Source organism: Babylonia areolata, chromosome 23 (assembly GCF_041734735.1).
Source record: "Babylonia areolata isolate BAREFJ2019XMU chromosome 23, ASM4173473v1, whole genome shotgun sequence".
Lineage (NCBI taxonomy): Eukaryota > Metazoa > Mollusca > Gastropoda > Neogastropoda > Buccinidae > Babylonia > Babylonia areolata.
The window spans coordinates 34,795,437-34,816,513 of NC_134898.1; the positions used below are offsets into that span (position 1 = coordinate 34,795,437).

At 48.3% G+C, this 21,077-nt stretch overlaps 1 protein-coding gene across 3 annotated transcripts in view; it reads left to right on the forward strand.

Moving 5' to 3' along the window:
* The window catches only part of LOC143297785 (uncharacterized), a 54,270-nt gene that overhangs the window by 20,583 nt on the left and 12,610 nt on the right, over nucleotides 1–21,077 (forward strand). For all 3 annotated transcript variants that reach the window (XM_076610274.1, XM_076610276.1, XM_076610275.1), the window contains 6 exons: nucleotides 5,119–5,232; nucleotides 8,324–8,531; nucleotides 9,503–9,656; nucleotides 11,182–11,311; nucleotides 12,306–12,407; nucleotides 14,106–15,159. In XM_076610274.1, the coding sequence (XP_076466389.1) occupies nucleotides 5,170–5,232; nucleotides 8,324–8,531; nucleotides 9,503–9,656; nucleotides 11,182–11,311; nucleotides 12,306–12,407; nucleotides 14,106–15,159 (1,711 nt within the window). In that variant the 5' untranslated portion in view covers nucleotides 5,119–5,169. The remainder of the gene's footprint in view (nucleotides 1–5,118; nucleotides 5,233–8,323; nucleotides 8,532–9,502; nucleotides 9,657–11,181; nucleotides 11,312–12,305; nucleotides 12,408–14,105; nucleotides 15,160–21,077) is intronic.

The window sequence follows — 21,077 nt, forward strand, 5'->3', positions numbered from 1 at the left end:
AGACAGCCATGTCAGAGGGTGCAACTCAATCGGTCATCAAGGCAGGTGGGATGAATGGTAGTTTCACTGTCACTGAAGGGGTTTTACTGTTTAGATGGGGAACATTTTTTTTTGACAAAGACTTGGTTTTTAGATTTTTTTTATTATTATACATGGCATGTCTAATATTGTAATAACTAATGTTAGTTTAGTTATCACCATAAGAAATGAGATGGAGAAACGTTTTGCTGGTTATTTTGATGTTAAAGAAAGGAAAAAAACTTAAAAAGGGTGGTGTTCACTATGTTTTTGCATCAGCTGATTGAGGCTGTTTTTTTTTGTTTTGTTTTCTTTTTTACAAGGTTGAGCACGGCAAATTTGGATGCCAGTGGTGTCATTTGAATGAAAAAGAAAAGAATGAATGACTAATTTTTGCTGATTAAATTCTCCTTCTTCTACTTATTCAATTAGTTAATCATTTATTTTTGGGGGAGGTGGGTTGAGGGTATTGGTGGTGGGGCCCGGGGATAGGGGAGGCAGACAGACTGATTATTATCATGATTTCATTTGTTTTAGTTTCAGTGCCAACACAGTTCATTCCTGTGCATACAATATTATGTGTGCGCGTACATGAGTTGTGAGATAAGGGAGAAGGATTTGGAAAGCAGTGTCAGTGTGTCACTGTTTGGGACTGTGAGGGGTCTGGGGGTGGGGGTGGTGGGAACGAGTCCTAGACCAAATCAGACAAGTCATTATTTTGTGCGCGGGCATGATCTATAAATTGGATTGACATGGCGGGGGAAGAGGGCAAATGAGATGGAAAGGAAAAGGGTGAGTGGAGGATGGAGGAGAGTCTGGCAGGAGAGGGGCGGTAGTCATCGTGGGGTGCTAGCAGTCGGGTGGTGGGAAAGGACTGGCTGGGGTAGGGAAGGTAGATGTCAAAACTACCCAACGACTAATGACTGAAACAGCCTCATCAGTGCTGCCTTGTCGATTCTGTTTGGCCGTGGATTGATCATGGGAAGGGCAGGAATTGGAGAAGATCTGAATTGGTGGAACACGAACGTACGGGGATGGAACCCAGCTGTCAAGTCTTGTCTTTTTTCTTAAAAAAATCGTCTTCTTTTTCTTTTCTTCATCAGCATCATTATCATTATCTTCTGCTTCTTCTGCTGCTTCTCCTCCTCCTCCTCATTATGCTGCTGCTGCTGCTCCTCTTCTACTACTACTACACTACTACTACTACTACTACTACTGCTACTACTACTTCTGCTTACTGCTGCCCTCATGACGAAGAAAGGTTAGTGTGTGTGTGAGTGCATGTGTGTGAATAGAATGGTGTTGTTAGTTATTTTCTAGGTGCGTGTGTTTGAATTTAATGATGCAGTGAGTTATTTTCTGAGCTCCTGGTGATCATAAGAGTGAGGTCATAGTGGTGCACCTGTGAACAGAACAAAGTCAGGGCACACAAATAATATTGTGAATGGATCTTAAGAATTTCACTGGAAAAAAGGCCGTCACTCACTCAACTGTCACCACTCACTCAACTGTCACCACGGGCTGCCTGGAACTCTGATCCTTATTCAGCAGTGTAACTGTAACTACTGGCTGGGCCCAGTCTACCATAGAGGTGTGGGTAACAAGCTTTTCCCCAGAGAGAGAGAGAGAGAGAGAGAGAATGAATCATCAGGTCCTTTATGGCCTGAAGCATGGGTTTGTGGAGTGAGTTGGAGGGAGGAGTGGGTGTGGGGGAGGGATAGGGGGGAGGCACACAGACACCACATGTAGAGTCAGCTTTTAATGTTAGATCTGTGAGTGGAGTGTGTGTGTGTCTGTGTGTGTGTGTGTGTGTGTGTGTTTGACAGTAACAACCAGCTGCTCCATACTATGCATAGTTCCCATGATATTGATAACAATAACAATAACAACAGGCAGTCTTTGGTTCAGTTTTAATTGTCAGCATGCCAGACATCAGGAAACCTGGTGTGAGGCAGGGAGGGGACATATGTCTTGCACCTCCTTCTCTTTTCTTTTGTCAGTTGTTTTTTTTTATGCAGTTTTTATCTTTTTTTTCCTTCCTGCTATTCTTATTTGAAGGGCAGATGGGATGCAGGAAGAGGTGAAAAGTTATTTTTAAAAAAAAAAGAGAAGTATATATGTATCTGTAGACGTGTGTGTGTGTGTGTGTGTGTGTGTGTGTGTGTGTGTGTTTTGATTCCTTCAGCGATTTGGTCTTTGAGTGAGAGTGTAGCTGTGCCTGTCTCTCTTGCCACTCCCCCTCCATTCCACATCCCCCACCCCCACTGCCCCCACTCTCTCTTTTTTCTCTGTATGTGCAGTCTTTTCATTTTCATGTGTGTGTAAGTGTAATGTATACCTCTGCTGTGTCTGTGGTTCAAACGACTTCACTTCTCTCTGTCTCACTCATGAATTCACATGGATGTAGATGCAAGCATACACACACACACACACACACACACACACACACACACACACACACACACACACAGTGCACATCCATGTGTCCAAGCATGCACACACATTCGCTTATATAATTATAAATACACGCAAGCTCATAGAAGCCAAGAGAGGAAACTTTAAAGGGAGAGAGACAAATCTGGACATAGTTTAAAAAAAAAAAAGAAAAAGAAAAAAAGGCAAGCAAGCACAGGGAAGAAGGTAGGGGAGGTAAAAACTATTGGAGAGAGGGGAGATAAACTATGCATGAGCACACTGAAGGGCAAAACTGGAGTTTGCAACAGGTGAAAAGGTGAGACCTATCATGAGCCTTCTGTGTGAGAGGAATAGGGAAAAGAGGGTTAGGTTGGTTGGCAGGACAGCCAGCAAGCTTCCCCTCACCCTCTGTTGCTGAAAGTGATTCATAGGATGAGATTTAAAAGTGATTTTTTATATTTTAATGACTGCCAAGGGGGTATGGGCTGCAGGGGAGGGGGGGGGGGGGAGCAGGGATGAGGTTGTATTTGGGGGTGGGGAGCGGGGTTGAGGAGGAAGGGTGTGAGATGGGTGCCACTGAACTGGTGTGTAAGATACTTAGATAGTAGATGGGGCATTCATTAAAAAAAAAGAAAGAAAAAAAGTGTGTGAGCAGGTGGTGGTGGATGTGTGGGGGGGAAGGGGGGAAGGTAGTTTGTGTTGTGTGTTGGAGGGGGTGGGGGTGGGGTGATGTTTGTATGTATGTGTGGAGTGGTTTGTTGTTGGTGTGTGTGTGTAGTGTATGTGTGTAGTGTGTGTAGTGCTCGTGCATACATACTCTTGTGTATTCATAAACACACATTTTGTCAGCTGTTTGTTTTCTGTACAACTGTTGAGGACACAACACACTGTGAAATGATGCTGCCCTACTCCCTTCTGTCTTCCCTTCAGGGTATTGGGACAAGAGTGATCATGTTGCCTAGATGCTCTGAGGATAGCCTGCATGTCCCTTTCTTCTTCTCTTGTAGATAAGATTATTTATGTTGAAAAAAGAGATGAAGGCAGAGTTTCTTTCCCCCCTAAAACGAGTACTCAGACTTGCTTTGGTGCATGCTCACATGCATGTACACACTTGCACATGCGTGCACACATACACACACAACAAACACTTGACAGTAAACACACTCACACACACACACACACACACACACACTTGTTGACTAAACAACACCTGTCTTTGTGTCTCCAAAACTTTCTCTCCCTCTCTCTCTCTCACACACATACATGCACACATGCTCTTTCTCTCTCTTTCTCTCTGTTTGCACCCCCCAATCTCTCAAGTCTCCATCTCTCTCAGTATCTCTGTTTCTCTCTCTCTTTGATATTGTTGTAAGAATTTATTAACCGCGTAACCGACAGAGATAAAGAGGATCCTGGTAGAGGCTGTGCTTTTAGCGCTGGATGTCTGAGCCAGTGAACAAGAAAGGTGCAAGGGGTAAGCTAGCTACCTGAGCCAATCGGTTGGGGTGGATGATTAGCCGCCACCTGTCTGGCACCCACCCAGATCCTCCCAGTTGTGGAGAGCCTGGTTATTCAAAGGAAGGATGAAACTGGCTTCCTTGATTCGCCTGATTAGTGGATGTTAAGGTGTGTGGAACAAAAGACTGGGAAGGTGTGAATGGTGGTGAGTGGAGGGTGGGGTGTGTGGTGGGGAGGGGGAGTGGGGGCAGGGGGGCGTTCTAGGTTTTCTGGGAAGGTGTGATGCTGCAGGGTGGATGTTTGTTTTGCTGGTGGGGTGGGGTGTATGTTGGCTGAGTTTGGAAGTTGTTGGTGTACACATGTGGAATTGCCAATGAACAAGGACAGCCCCTCCCCTTTCTCTCTGTGTGTGTGTGTGTGTGTGTGTGTGTGTGTGTGTGTGTGTTGTGATCTCTGTGTGTGTGTGTGTGTGTGTGTGTGGCTGTGATGTGATCTGTGTGTGTGTGTGTGTGTGTGTGTGTGTGTGGTGGGGGTGGTGATGATGAACAGATGATGATGGTAAGAGATATTAGTTTACTGAACAGACAGGGATCCATCCTCTGTCATTCCAGACCCTCTACACTGTTTTCCTTTTTCCTCGTTTGAAGCAGATGTGATTTAGCGTTTATTATTGGACTGCCCACAGGCTCTTTGACTTTTGTTGAAACAAGTTGGGAATGTGTGTGAGGGCAAGATTGTGGCTGTCTAGCTCACAGGAATGTGATTGTGAGTGTTTAAGCTGAAAGCACTGCAGATGACTTTTGAGAACTGTGTTGGAGGGAGAAATATGGGTGTGTTTTCCTTTGTCGACTAGAGGACACTTAGCACATTAGGCACGACAGTCTCTGTGTGTTTGTCAGAGCTCATGAGCTTAAAAAGTTGTTTGTGCATGTGTGCAACATGTGAAAGAGCATGTGGGCATGCGTGCAAGGATATGTGTGCAGCTCATAACTTTGCTGGCTTGTATAAGTGCATTTATATGCATATGTGTGTGTGTACGTGTGTGCATGCGCATGCAAGTTCATATGTGTGGTGAGAATGTGAGAGAGTGATAGAGTATAGAAAAGTTGTTGTTGAAGTGCAAAAATACTAATAGATGAGAACCACTGAAATAAGACCATGTCTTAAAAGAAAAGAGGAAAAGCAAACTGAATTTTAAAAGTGTTTTTATGTGTACGTGTGTTTCAGGTTAGAGGCAGTTGTCCATTTTGATTGGAAGGCAGTGGGTCAGCTGTCAACATGCCGCTGACCAAACGTATCATCGAGCCGGTCAACATCAGCCGTGTGCATGTCCCATCTCAGGTACGTATTAACATCCTTTTTGGGTCAGCAATCCCAAGAGATCACAGAGACAGGGAAACAAGTACACTTTTGCTGACAGAAAACAATTATAAATTAAAAAAAAAAAAAATAGGGTATCGCTTTACTGTTGCGACATGCTCTCCCCGGGGAGAGGAGGCGGTGAATTTCACATTGAGAACTATGTTATGATAAAGAGCAATAGAGTACTCTGCAATACATACAATACAATGCAATACAGTACAATACATTACAGTATAATACAATATAGTACAATACATGTGCAGTCCAATGCAATACAGTTTCATTGAATTTCATCATGGGTTTCTTTTTTTTCTTTTTTTTTTAAATGTGTGTGTCTGTGTATGTTTTATTGGTATAATATATACACGTGCGTGCTTTGTTGATGAGGTGAACCTTTTCACTATAAGCAGTTTTTTGAGTTGTTATGAGCTGATGACTCATCGATTCATTTGCTTTGATTGGAGAGGTTGTGGCTTCAGAAAAGCTGTTTTCCTTGTAGAGATGAGTACTTAGCTGTATTTGTGTCTTTAACAATGAGATGGAGGATGAGAAGGATAATCCTACATCTAGAAAAGTTGGGGGAGAGGGATAATCCTACATGTGGAAAGGTTGGAGGAGAGGGACAATCCTGCATGTGGAAAGGGTGGAGGGGAGGGATAATCCTACATATGGAAAGGGTGGAGGGGAGGGATAATCCTACATATGGAAAGGATGGAGGGGAGGGACAATCCTGCATGTGGAAAGGGTGGAGGGGAGGGATAATCCTACAGTGGAAAGGGTGGAGGGGAGGGATAATCCTACATGTGGAAAGGGTGGAGGGGAGGGACAATCCTGCATGTGGAAAGGGTGGAGGGGAGGGATAATCCTACAGTGGAAAGGGTGGAGGGGAGGGACAATCCTGCATGTGGAAAGGGTGGAGGGGAGGGATAATCCTACATGTGGAAAGGGTGGAGGGGAGGGACAATCCTGCATGTGGAAAGGGTGGAGGGGAGGGATAATCCTACATATGGAAAGGGTGGAGGGGAGGGACAATCCTGCATGTGGAAAGGGTGGAGGGGAGGGATAATCCTACAGTGGAAAGGGTGGAGGGGAGGGACAATCCTGCATGTGGAAAGGGTGGAGGGGAGGGATAATCCTACATGTGGAAAGGTTGGGGGGGGGGGGGGGGGTGGGATAATCACACAGCTGAAAAGGCAGTGTAACAGTGTTGATATCATTTGGTCCTCTGTGGTGATAGCCTGTGATAGGCCTGAGATTTATTTGTGGGGATCAAAAGGTAGGGCTCTGTTTCACTTGGCTGGTGCATGGTGTATGAACGACAGCGTGGAATGCAGCCCCATCAAGTTTTGTTTGAAGGCAGGATGGATCACATCACATCACATCTCATCACATCAAGTCATTGGGGTTTTCCTCCTCATTCATCATCAGTTGCTTGGTGTGTGCTTTTTTTTCATAGAGTCATCTGTTTTAAAGCTGAGGTTAGCCTTCTGTACTGTCTGACCCCTCTGTGTGTGTGTGTGTGTGTGTGTGTGTGTGTGTGTGTGTGTGTGCATGTACATGCGTGCGTGTCAATCTGGAGTTGTTGATGAATGTGTTTAGTTCCATGAGGAAAAAGATTGAGGGGGAAAATTACCATTTTATAGACTGAAAAAAGCACTATGTGTAAGTATGTTGATATTTCGTAATGATAAAGCAGATTTATGCTGAAACAGGGGCTTGGAGCTCATTGTGTTGACAGTAAAAAGTTATCCAAATATATATATCCAAATATATATATTTACATATACATATGCATCATGTACATCAGACAAAAAGTAGTGTATGCTCCCAAACAACCAAACATGCACACCCTCATGCACATGACCAAAGAAGCGCATTAGTCCGTAAGCTAGTAGGCAAAACGGAAGAGGTGCGGCTTTGAGAGACTTTTAAAACTGAACTGGGGAGTCAGTGTTATGGATTGAGAAAAGTTTGCTCCATACTACTGATACAAGACAGGAGACAAAACACTGACTTTGCGATTTTTTTTGTTTTGTTTTGTTTCTGCAAGGAAATAGTCCGCATTCTAGAATCAGCAGCCGAGTTTATAGATCAAGAAAGAGTATAGATCGAAAGTAAGTCACAGACTGACAGAGGTATGTGGGTGCAGCGTGGTTTTGTGACATTCAAACAAAAGTGGGGTGGTGGCCTTGTGGTAACGCGTCTGCCTAGGAAGTAATAGAATCTGAGCGTGCAGGTTTGAATCCCACTCTCACCAGTTTTTTCTCCCTCTCCACCAGACCTTGAGTGGGGGTCTGGAGGCTAGTCATTCAGATTAGATGATAAACCAAGGTCCGGTGTCCAGCATGGACTTTGTGCAAGTAGAATTACCCATGGCATCAAAAAGTGTCCACGGCAAAATTCTGTAGAAAATCCACTTTGATGGGAAAACAATTACATTTGCATGCAGGAAAAAAGGGGGAAAGCAGCCTGAATTTCACACAGAGAAATATGTTGTGAAGGATGAGTAACACAACAATACAATACAGGACAGCACAGTACAGTGCAATTCTATACAGTGCTGCTGTACAATACAAGACAAGGGAAGGCAATACAATACAATACAATACAATATAATACAGTATAAAATTTACATTTGTTGTATCCGACTAAGACAATAAGGACAACAGAGGAGGCAACTGCTGTTCTGACTAGCTGGGCTAGAATTTGATTGTTTTGGAGAGTGTCTTGCTCAAGTAACATCCTCACTCTCTCAGGTAAGAGAGCTTAGTATGGTTGGGATTTAGATGGTCTGCAAAGGCCAACAACCCCCCAAAGCTGCAGCACTGAGAGATAGTGCAGTGATCCCACATAGTTTGAGAGTCATAGTCTTTCACAAAAGACTATAAATGAATTCCCATTGCAGTAAGAAAATAATTGATTATACAGCTGTCACTATGCTGTTGGCCCAACTGTAAGCTTATGTCGATCTGATAAAAGCCAAGCAAGCCAGGCCTAATTATGATACATCACAACGCAGAACAACACAATACAAAACAACATAACACATGATTTTGCTTCTTCTGCACAGGGCCTGCACAATGAGCTGGAGTGTGTGACCAACCACACGCTGGCCAACGTGATCCGCCAGCTGAGCAGCCTGAGCAAGATGGCGGAGGACATGTTCTTTGAGCTGAGCGAGGAGACGAAGAAGGTGTTTGGGCGCACCTTGCAGCTGCAGGGTCGTATTGAGAACGTGCAGGACAAGGTCACCCAGCTGAATGCCACTGTGGAGGAGGGTGAGTCAGGGGTGGGAGGGGGATGAAAGTTGGGGGTGATGGTAATAATGGTGATGAGCCCAAGGCATGGTTCATTTATATGGAGGCGCCTTGACAGAAATAGGCACTTGATTTCTGATGCAGCTTTTACCAGTGATCAGGGTTCGAGGTCCAGTTACGGCATGGTGTTGTGTCTTCAGTAAAGGCATTCTGTCATATTTTCCCCTCTTTACCCAGTTGTGAATGGGACCCGACATAGGTTGAAACAGTGGAAGGAAAGGATTGAGCCCTGCCTTCCCTCCAATACCAAGCCCAAGACATGCTGAATGAGAATTCATTGCCCACATGGCCATTAAATGCTTTGGGACCTTTAAACTTAACCTATTACATGGATATTGTGCTTTCAGATCTCTCATAGTGTTTATGTACTTTAACACATCAGTCTGCCACAAAGCACGCAAGTACGCATGCGTGAATGTGTGCATGTGCACATGGGCATGCACAGGACTTTGGTTCATCATCTCATCCGACTAGAAACTTGGATTGGTTTTCCAGTGAAACTTTGGAGAAAGGGTGAGACCAGGATTCCAACATAGACCCTCACAGACACTGTATTGGCAGAGGTCCCGTGTGTGGCATGGACTTAGCACACTGAAAAGAACCCATGGCAACAAAAGGCTTGTCCTGTGGCAAAATTATGTAGAAGAAATCCACTCTGATAGGTACACACACATTCACACATATATATGTATATATATGCATGCACTTAAAGCCTGAATAGTGCATGGGGTTATGCTGCTAGTCGGGTATCTGCCTAGCAGATGTGTATATGTGTGTGTGTGTGTGAGTGTGTGTGTGTGTGTGTGTGTGTGTGTGTGTGTGTGTATGTATGTGTATATATATATATATATATATATATATATATATATTTGGATTTGTTTGAACACAGTGACACCTTGAGGAACTGAAACTGTTGTGGTTGTGGTTGACAGTGAACCTTCAAGACATTCACCTGAAAAAGCCGTACAAGAGCTCAATGACCAAAGAGCAGCAGGTGATCTCTCGCAACACAGTGCCCCGCGCCATCTTGGAGATCTACAGCAAGTGTGATACCCCGCCTGCCCTCGACAAACTCAATGTCTTCAGGTGGGTCCCTGCTGGCGACACATTCCATGCATCACAGGGTATTGCAATGTCACTGTGGAAAACCATGCTGAGGATTTTAGGTAGGGTTTCCATGCATCACAGGGTATTGCAGTGTGCACTGTGGAAAACAATGCAAAGAGGATTTTAGTTAGGGTTTCCATCTGTCACAGGGTATTGCAATTTGCGCTGTGGAGAACAGTGCAATGAAGAGTATTAGAGGAAGGGTTTCCATGCATCACAGAGTATTGCAATGTGCGCAGTGCAAAACAATGCAGTGAAGAGCATTATAGGTAGGGTTTCCATGTGTCACAGGGTATTGCAGTGTATGGTAAGGTCAGCCCCTCTGTGTGTGTGTGTGTGTGTGCGTGCGTGTGTGTGTGTGTGTGTGAGATGCCTTTGGAAATAGTAATATTTACATTATCAAAACTCTAAAGCTAATCTTGGAAGATAACTTTATTGTTACCATTATTACAGTTCAGTAGTAGTGGTCTCAGATTACTGTTGAGAGAGGTAGATGTCATGTTTTTTTTCATGATTTGGGTATTTGTCATAACTGTTGTGGGTGTGACTGGAGACAACTTTCATTTGATTATGGTTTGCCTAAAATATGTAGATCTTTAAAATAGTTCATTCCAAAGAAATATCTGAATCTGATTGAATAAAATGATTGATTTTTTTTTGTTTTGTATTTTTTGTTTTTGTTTTTTTTGCAACTTGTTGAAAGCTGGGAGAAGGGTGTCCTTGAAAGAGGGGAAATTCATCAAAAATATGAAGGATTACAAGATGATATGATCATTGGTTATTTGCTTTTATCACCAGTTTCACTATTTATGTTACTATTTACATTCTAATGTTGGTTACACACACTGTACCGTGACCCAATGGTGCAGACTGGCAGGGATCAGATTCCCTGTCCTTTGCAAACTACTACCCTGATGAAGGGGAGAAAAGGAAAGTAGATGCTTGTCCAGTTTCATTGTTTTGATTGCTGTTTACATTTTAATTTTGTTGCATAAAACCAGTGGTGTTACTTTATATCCTCAGTGCCATTACAGTAACAGAGGTTGAAGGATTGAGCATTCTAGATTTTTAGAGATGCAAGCTGTTACGATTTGGCCATATTTTGTTATGCTTAATCGCAGTTTGTTCCGACGAGTTCATTTTACTGCATAGCATGGTCACATGCTTTCCTGTTGTAACATTACCCAGAGAGGCGCTCTAGACCTATCAGTCACGAGGCCAAGGCAGTCACTACTAACCTTGGCCTCACTTGATGATGCTCAGCTAATTGCATGCGTGTTTACATTGAAACAGCTGTGAGTTTAATTGTAGCAGTTACACCATGTTGCAGGTAGGCCCAAGTGTTTATATGCCTTGTAGATGAAATGTACATTTGCTGATGTGGATTGGAGTCCGATTGTTCCTACCAAATTCAAAAACATGTTCCTGGCAAATTTCCTGATTGTTCCTACAAACACTTGGCAGGGGTTGGCATCTCTGGATCCTTGATTGTCTGGTGTTGCAGGGAGGATGGGAAGGACAGCATGAAGTTCTACACAGACCCCACCTACTTTGTGGAGCTGTGGGTGCAGGAGATGGACAAACAGATCCAGGAAACGAAGACAGAGCTCAGCAAGAAACGGGAACGGCGCAAGGTGAGAGAGAGGAGGATGAGGATGACAACAATGATGATGATGATGATAATCATTGATAAAGGCTGTGACATGATAAAGGCTGCAGTGATGGTCATTACATCTGATGATGATGATGATGATTGATAAAGGCTGTGACATGATAACGACTACAACGATGATCAGGGCTTGTATGGTAGTTTCCTGTTGTTGTTTTTTTTTCCTTCCTGTTTTTTTTTTTTTTATGCAGCTCATGGAGCACAATCTTATTTCTTTAAAAAAAAAAAAAAATTATCGTGTCACTGTTTCCTAACTTGGGTTTGCAGCAAGGACAAAACAAAACAAAGGAAAAAAATACATAGAAAAAGAAAGTTCCCATCAGGATATGTGCAGTGCTGCTGTGTTAATATGTCTAATTGTTGGGTCATCTTTGCTCATTATGTAAAATTACATACCATTATTCCATGCTATATTATGACAGAAAACATGAGTTGCTATCTTATTGTATTTTTTAAATGATTTCTTTTAAGTTATTTTATTGTTTTTACTACTACTACTGTTATTCTTATTATTATATTATTAACTTCATCATCATCATCATCATAAGTATTATAATCAACAGTAATTGATTGGTTGTTTAATTATTTGATTATTTGGGGGGGGTGCCTATTAAAAAACAAGTAATGTTTCTGTTTGTTCATTCTTCCACTTTGTTGTATGTACATCTTTTTTTTCACTACACATACTTTACCGTGACCCACTAGTGCAGACTCCGGCAGTGAGTCCGATTCCTGTCCTGTGCAAACTACTATCCGCCTATGCGGAGAAACCGAAAGTAGTTATGGCCGATAACGTCCCGGAAGTAGGTTGCCTCCCCTTTTTTTGTGTAGAAATCAAAACGATTATTGAAAAGAGAGGAGAAGAAGAGAGAGAAGAGGAGAGGGGAGAGAAGAGAGAGAGAGAGAAAGAAATGACAACAGCATGCCTGGAAGCCATCAATCAGTTTGTTTGCTTGCAGAAACCACGAGGACACTCGGAGGTGAAGAAGCCGCGGGAGATCAAGGACAGCCGAGAGAGGTGGAAGGCCCAGGCCCAAGGAGTGGAGTTCTCGGACTATCAGGTGGGTCTTGTCATGTGTCGGGTGGGTCTTGTCATATGACAGGTGTGTCCTGTACCAGGTGTCTTGTCGGGTGTCTTGTCATGTATCAGGTGTGTCTTTTCATGTCTTGTCCTGTATGGGGTGTGTCTTGTTATATGACAGATGTGTCTTGTGCCAGGTGTCTTGTCATGTACCAGGTGTTTTGTTGCATGAAAGGTGTTTATACCTTGTCATGTACCAGGTGTGTTTTGTCACATGAAAGGTGTTTATATCTTATGTATCAGGTGTGTCATGTCTTGTGCCAAGTGTGTCTTTGTCATGTGTCAGGTTGTCTTGTCATGTGCCGGGTGTGTCTTGTCATGTACCAGGTTGGTCTTGTCATATGTCAGATGTGTCTTGTCGTGTGTCAGCTGTGTCTTGTCACTTATCAGGTGGGTCTTGTCATGTCATTTATCAGCTGTCTTTTCATATGTCTTGTCATGCAGCAGGTGTGTCTTGTTGTGTATCAGGTGCATTTTCATATATCTTGTCATTTTTCAGGTGTGTCTTTTCATGTCTTGTCATGTATCAGGTGTGTCATGTATCAGGTGTGTCTTGTCATACATTTTGTCATGTATCATGTGTGTATTGTTGTATGTCTTGTCACATATCAGGTTTGTCTTGTCATGTATCAGGTGTGTCATGCATCACTATCAGGTGTGTCTTGTCATGTATCAGGTGTATCTTGTCATGTATCAGCTGTGTCTTGTCATGTGTCTTGTCATGTATCAGGTGTGTCTTTTTGTGTGTATTGTCATGTACCAGGTGTGGTTTGTGTGTGTGTGTGTATTGTCATGTATCACGTGTCTTTTTGTGTGTATTGCCATGTATCAGGTGTGTCTTTTTGTGTGTCTTGTCATGTATCAGGTGTCTCTTGTGTAGTAGGTGTGTTTTATGTTTGTCATATCCTGCATCAGGTGTGTCTTGTCATGTGTCTTGTCTTGTATCGGGTGTATCTTTTCATGTCTTGTCATGTATCAGGTGTGTCTTTCCATGTGTCAGGTTTTATGTTTCATTAGTCATCCAGATATATACGTCATCCAGATGTCTGCTTCAGATTTGCAAAAGCCCATCTCAGTCCCACTGCCATGTGCAGAAGAAAGAAAACCATGTAAGAGAGTTTCTCCTTGGAAGTGTTAAACATTTGTCACTTTTCTCAGTTGGAGCAGATATATACTGGTAGTTGAGGTCTTTTCATTTCAGCAGTCAGTGTGTGAAGTTAGGCGCTGTGTATATGTATTTATGTATGTCTGAATAAGGCCAGTACATTTTGGTAGTTACTAACTTCACAGGCTGTAGGACAGGATAAAAGGATTTAAGCAAATAAACTTCACTGTTCATTTTGATCTTCACTTGGGAGGTGCTGTGGCTTGCCCTCATGGAGGTACGGCCTGCCCTTATGGAGGTGTTGTGCCCAAAGGAGTTACTTTCAGACTTCTGGTCCGGCGTTCACCTATGTTCAGGGTTTGAGGCCTGCTTTGGGGCGTGGATTCTGTCCTTAAGAAAGGCACTTTATCCTGATTTTTCTCACTCCTCCCATTTATGAAGACACCAGGAAGGTTAAAGTGGCAAAGGAGAGGATTAGCCTCTTCCTTCAGCAAGAGGTTGTTTAAACAGAGAAAAAAAAAGTGTTCGCTCAATGAGAATGGTGCTAATGGGCATTGGTGTGGTGATGTGCAGGTGGGCAACATCCATGAGCGAGTGAAGCACCAGCAGCATCCAGGAGACAAGGGCCGGGAACAGCACCACTCTGTGCACCGCCACCAGCACGACTCCCAGCACTCCCAGCAGCAGCAGCACGCCTCCAACAGACCGGGATCCTTGAGTGTCAGCCAGAACTCCAACCATGCTGCCCACGCCCACCATCATCAACAGCAGCAGCAACAGATGCAACCACAGTACACAGGGGAGAGGGGGTCAGTGCAGATGGCCAATGGCCCGTACCCCCACCCCAGCCTGCACCAGAACAGCATCCAGCACAGCGGAGGAGGGGACGGAGGGGGCCACATGATGCACGCTGGCAACCACACCGTCATTTCAGGGGGCTACGAGCAACACCCCCCCTACACTTCCCCAGGCTCGGAGGGGCTAGGGGGGCGGGGGAACGAGCGGGCCCGCCTCCACAACATGGGCAGCCCTCAGGGCCGCCCCACGGCCCCGCCCCCGGCTCCCCCGCCTGTGATGATGAACCGCGTGCAGAGCCCCGGCAGCAGCAGGGACTCGCTGCCCCCTCCGCCCCAGCCCCCCTCACCCATCCAGGAGGATCACCAGTACCCCCCACCCCAGCCCCCACCACCCCTGGACCTCCGGGAGGGGGGTGGCCCCGAGCAGCGTAGCTCCCCGGCACGGCAGGGCTCGCTGCACTCCCCGACAGGCCGGGGCATGCCTCCCCCACCTGGCCAGCTCCCCTCACCTCCCCCCTCCCCACCCCCGCCCCCCTCATCCCACCTGGACGCCTCCGACTCCTTGCCGCTGCCGCCCCCCTCACCCCCTATGCAAGATTTCCCTCCCCCCAATGGGCCCATGGTCACCTCCCCCCCACCCCCGCCCCCTCCGCCACCTCCCCCACCCCCGCCTCTTCCCCCGCCGGTGCAGAACGGTCATCTGGGCGACCAGCTGGACTCGGCATCCATTTCCTCCAACTCCACGTCGACCGGAGGGAGGGAGGAGAGCAAGGCGGCTGTCCCTGGCTCAGACCGTAACGCACTGCTGGCTGAAATCATTGCTGTTGACAGTAAGTGGGCCTTCGTTTTTTTTGTTGTTTGTTGGTTTTGTTCTTCCTCTTAGTTTTTGTTTGATAAAGAGAGGGTTGAGATTGATTACTTTTTTTTTAATTTACTGACTTTGTTTCGTAGGTGCTATCTCTCTTGCACATTTGGTATTATTATGTTTACTCCTTGTGTAAACAAAGTGAGTCTATGTTTTATGTTTGGTTGTCTGTGTGTGTGTGTGTGTCCGTGTGTCTGTGTGTCTGTGTGTCCGTGGTAAACTTTAACATTGACATTTGGTGTCATATACTGTACCATGTCAAACTGATGCAAACTAGGCCTATGGTTTGCTCTGTTTGGCCAAATTTCGCGCGGCTAACGGTGAAAAGACGCCCCTCTTAGTCTGGCCCGCTCTTAGCCAATCAAACGCCTCTAACAGCTATAAGCGCTGAATCATTCCTTTGGCCAAGGCTCTCCACGCCATCTTGTCAGGTTTTCGCTCTGTCTCGTCTAACGCTTTTTTTGGCTATTAAGCGTTTTCATTTGGCCTTATTTTGTTGTATGCGGCTTGCATGTGTATTGTGCTTACATTCTGTGTACTCGTTTCGACTCGGCCCCCTCGATTTCTTCGTATTTTTCTACCTCTGAGTCGATCCTGTCTTTCCTTTCTCTGTTGGGGATCGTATTGTTCGCTGGGTGCTTACGCGCGGTACCATGCCTCGTTTGCCATCCTACGAAGGCAGGGATCATGATGCTGGCAGAGATACTCGCCAAGAGACTCTTCCAGGCCCGGAGCTCATGATTTCTCCTGATAGGGACCGCGGCGATGCGTCTGCAGACGCTGATCGCGGAGGGGACGCTCGTCCCGATAAAACGGTCATGAAGGGGACCGGGGGGAAAGGGATTCGAGCGTCACCTCCCGATGTGTCCCAGCGCGAGGCGGGTGGAAGGGGGAGTAGCACGTCCTCTCTTGGTGGTGGGAACTCGCGGCTGGGTGCGGACTCCCAAGGGGAGGCCGCCCCCCGCCGTTATCCGGGTCCCCACACGGAGACGGCCCTCAGGGGCCCCAGTGCTGTTTCCCCTCCTCCCTCCTCGGTCGACCCCCCTCCCCCACCTCCTCCTGGGGGAGAAAAACAGTTGGTTCCGGGGGGGGACCTCCACTTAGCCCACCCCGGGCCAAGCCACCCCAGTCTCCCCACGGGAGGGGATTCTGGGCGCGTGGCAACCTGCTCTGCAGGTCTCCCCGCTATCCGGCCGGTCTCCCCTGCTGGGGGAGTCCCGCGCATGTCAGGCGGTTCCGGGCAGTCAGACCGCCGGCCTTTCGGCCTGTCTGACACCCAAGTCGGACCTGACCTCCCTCCGACTTGGCCAGGCTTTTCCCTTCAACGAGGTCAAGGCACCAGTGACCCTTGGGGCTGGGGTCACGGGATGGCTGGTGCCCACGGGTGGTATCCCCCATTCTACCCGTACTGGGGTGCACCTATGGTGCATGCTGGGTTCCCGGGAGGACCAGGGACTAACCCCTGGTCCGCTCCCCACCGGACCCAACCCAGCACAGACCACAGAGTGACACACACAGCCCCGACAAGAGGGATTGACTCTTCGTTGGGCAGGTCGAGCTCCTCGACCAGTGTTAACACTACAGCCTCGAATAGGTCCTCTGCCAGCACGCAGGTGACCGCCACGGTCACTACGGCTTCCTTTTCAGGACCGACGGCAGCTGAGGGACCCCGCTCAGCCCGTGGGAGCCTGCTGGTCCCACCTACCCAGCCCTCGGTCCTAAAAGGAGATGAGTGGGTGTTCGTCCCCTCACAGCACTCGTGGGTCCCTCTGGCGTCCAGGGACGCTCTCTCTGAGAAGGTGTGGCACCCACCATCCCAAGCATGGTTGGACCTACGGTCCACACACTCCCCACCCTCTTCAGGTGTCAAGGACATAACAGAGGAGACCAGGGTCCCTGCTCGGGATCGCCCCAGCTCATCCCGCTGGGCTGACCACAGCCCACAGGACGCCCCCGTGGGTACATCCACTTGGGATGGCACCCAACAGGGGATGGACTGTGAACAAGAAGGACAGCCCCTGTCTTCGGATGAGGACGAACAAGCAGATGAGCACTCTTCGCCCCCATCCCAGTGCGACAGATGGAGCCCACGCCTCCCTAGGGACCAGCCTGAACCAAACTCGGACTTTGCCGAGCTCGAACTGACCCTCCCCAATAGGGTCACACATGCTGAATCAGTCCCTCAGGCAACTTTGTCACCCTTAACCCTCCTACGGTCAGGTGACTCTAACTCCAGAACCACAAGGCGACTCAGAGTGCCAGAAATGGCTCAGGAGTGGCTTAATAAGCCAGCCCGCACCGTCAGGGGTGCTGCTTCCATCCCTCCTCCAGGCAGGGAGTCACTCTCTGCCCCGGGCGCTTTTGCCCCAGGCAAGTTCCTTAAAGATCCCTCCAAGGGAGGAGTGTGGTCCTGGTACACACAGGACCACCCTGCCTACAGGGAAGCAGAGCCCTCCGCGCAGGACAGGATGTTGGTCTCACAGCGCACCACCTTCCCCACCTCAGCTACTCTTCCCTTTAAGACATTTGCAGAGTGGGACAAACTGGCCCGCCGCTGCCTCCTCGAGGTGTCCACGGCTTATACCTTCTTTGACGCGTTCCTCCACAGAGCCAATGAGCTGTGGGAACGACGTCCAGTTCAGCAGGACACGGAGTCTCCTTCCTCTGGCCTGCCTGGACTCTTCTCAGACCCGAGGTTAAACACTTTTGGCAATCGAGTAGCGTCTGGTCTCACGGCAGCTGCAGACGCAGCTACCAGCCTTCACTTCAATACGGTGCTAGCGCGGCGGGATGCTGTTCTCCGCCTCTCTAACATTCCAGTAGAGGAGAGGGCTGCTCTGCGGTCCATCCCAGCACAGCAGCACTCCCTCTTCGGCCAGTATGCGCCGCATTTTGTCAGCCACAGGGCAGAGACAAACCGGGAGGTGGCCTCATATTTAGCCCAATCCTCCCAGGGGCGCCAGGGTTCTATGCCTTTGAAGAGACCCGCCACCAGGGCTCCTCCATATACCTCGCCTCCTAAGCCAAAGCGGCGTGCTCAGAATCAGCGGCAGAGGAACAAACCACCTCATGGCCGTCCAAGCCGTCCGGCCATGCCCAAGGCCAGAAGGCAGCACCCCCAATGACTGGGCCCCGATTCAGCACCGCCAGTCGTTCAGCCCCTCCAAGTAGGAAACTTGTCCCGGCACGCGCATCAGTGGCGTGCTCTGGGACTCAACGACTGGATTGTGTCGGTGCTAGAGTCGGGGTACATGCTCCCTTGGGTGGGGGACCGCCCCCCTCTAAGATCCACTCCTCCTCCTTATGTGCCCAGCTCGATGGAGCAGGAGAGCGTCTTAGAGAAAGAGATATCGCACCTACTCCTCATAGGGGCGATATCTCAACTCTCGGACCCGGGCCCCGGTTTTTACGGCCGGTTGTTCGTGATTCCAAAAGTCTCCGGAGGGTGGAGACCAGTCCTGGACTTGTCCCCCCTCAACAGTTTCCTCCCCAAGATGAAATTCAAGATGGACACACAGGCACAGATTCGGGAGACCATGCAACAGGGAGATTGGGCGACGTCCATCGATCTGAAAGATGCTTATTTCCATATCCTCATCCACCCGGCATCCCGCCGGTACCTGAGGTTCGTGTGGAGGGACAGAGTGTTCCAGTTCTCTGCCCTCCCATTTGGTCTGTCCCTTGCCCCTTTCCTGTTTACCAAGGTGGTGCGGGAATTGGTGTCAATCGTCCGGTCGGAGTCCATTCGGCTCTGTGTGTACCTGGACGACTGGCTTATTCTGGCCCAGTCACAGGCTCTGTGCCAGAGTCATACAGCCAGACTTCTAGACCTGTGCTCCCAACTGGGCTTCATCACGAACCAGGAGAAATGCGATCTGTCCCCGAGCCAGTCCTTCGACTTCTTAGGGATGAGATTCGACACGCGGTCCATGATAGTCTCTCCGACGCCAGATCGGTGGGACCGTCTGGCAGGCCTCCTCAACCACTTGCGCCATTCCTCCCAAGCAACGGCGCGGACACTTTCTTCCCTCCTGGGCATGATGGAGTCCATGGCACCTCTCATCCCTCTGGGCAGGGTTCTCAAGCGCCCTCTTCAGAGGGCACTCAGGCTACGGTGGTCCCAGAGCACTCAGCCATGGGATACCCGGATATGTCTGGGCGAGTGGTTCCTCGAGGTGACATCAGAGTGGTTAACCACCCCTCTTCTGACACAGGGGGTGCCCATAGCCCCACCTACTCTTCAGGTGGCACTATTCACAGACGCCTCCTCCATGGGCTGGGGAGCCCACATGGACTCACTCCATGCAGCAGGGACTTGGTCCCCGGAGGAGCGCCTATGCCACATCAATGTTCTGGAACTGGAGGCAGTTCGCAGGGCTCTCCAGCACTTCATAGCGGAGGCCAAAGGCAAGACCATTCGCTTGTTCACGGACAACACAACAGTCGCTTGTTACGTGAACAAAGGGGGCGGAGCGCACTCGGCAGACCTCTCTCTGCGGACCGAGGCTCTCCTCCGTTGGTGCCACAGCAGGGGCATTGCACTTTCAGCGAGACACATAGCAGGGAAAGACAACATTTTGGCAGATGCTCTCAGCAGGTCCAAGAGTGTCATACACACAGAGTGGACCCTGGACAAGGACACCCTGCAAGGAGTGTGGGAACAGTGGTTCCGGCCGATGGTGGACCTCTTTGCGACAAGGTTCAGCAAGAGACTTCCCACGTACGTCTCTCCAGTCGCCGACCCAGAAGCATGGGCAGTGGACGCTCTCTCTCTAGACTGGAGCAGTCTGATTGCCTACGCGTTTCCTCCCTTTCCAATCCTGTCCAAGGTGATACGGAAAGCCAGGTTGGAACGCTCGCAGATGATCCTCATTGCGCCGAAATGGCCAGCCCAGCCCTGGTTTCCGGTCCTTCAGTCCCTGACACATGTTCCACCACTGGAACTGGAAACCAAACCTCATCTGCTGAGGCAGCCTCGTTCGGGCATTCCTCACTCCAATCCTCAAATGCTCCACCTGCACGCGTGGCTGCTGTGCGGGCGGATCTGTCAGCATCACCATTGAAGTCTTCCACCCCTCGGTCAGCCTCTGTGTCCGCCGCGCTGACCAAGGGGGGTGCCTCCTCCGACCTCCTCTCCATAGTCTCCAAAGCCAGGAGGGAGGGAACAGAGACTTTGTATGACTTTCGATGGAAGAAATGGCTGAGTTGGTGTACAGCTCAGAACATTCCCCCTACTAACCCTACGAGCATGCAGCTGGCCAACTTTTTGGCTCACTGCTCCTCGGTTCTCAACCTGTCTGCTAGTTCTGTGAGAGGGTACAGGTCTGCCATTTGTACCACTATCAAACAGCTAGGTGGTCCCGCTTTTGAAGCTGATTTCCTGCTCAGAGAAGTGGCTAGGGGCGCCTCTCTGAAGGAAGCTAGGAATCCCAGAAGAGTGCCCCTCTGGGACTTGTTCCTGGTGCTGGATTTCATTCGAAAACAGCCCTTTGAGCCATTGGGGACTATTCCTTTTGACCTGCTCACTCTCAAGACCACTTTCCTTCTGTTGCTGGCCACGGGCCGTCGTAGAAGTGAGATTCATGGTCTTAGTGGTCTGCCACAAGATCTAGCATTCCACAGAGATGGTTCCATCACTCTGCGTTTCCTTCCAGAGTTTCTGGCTAAGAACCAAGACCCCGAGGTCCCTTCCCCCTCTCTGAGGGTCAGACCTTTGTCGGATATTCTGGCACAAGATGATGAAGATAGGCATCTCTGCCCCGTTCGGTGCCTCAAATACTATTGCAATAGGTCTCGCCATAGGCGTTCTTCTCAGAGGCGCCTTCTCATCTCCCTCAATGAGAATTACAAGAAAGATATCGCTGCAGGCACCATTTCCCGCTG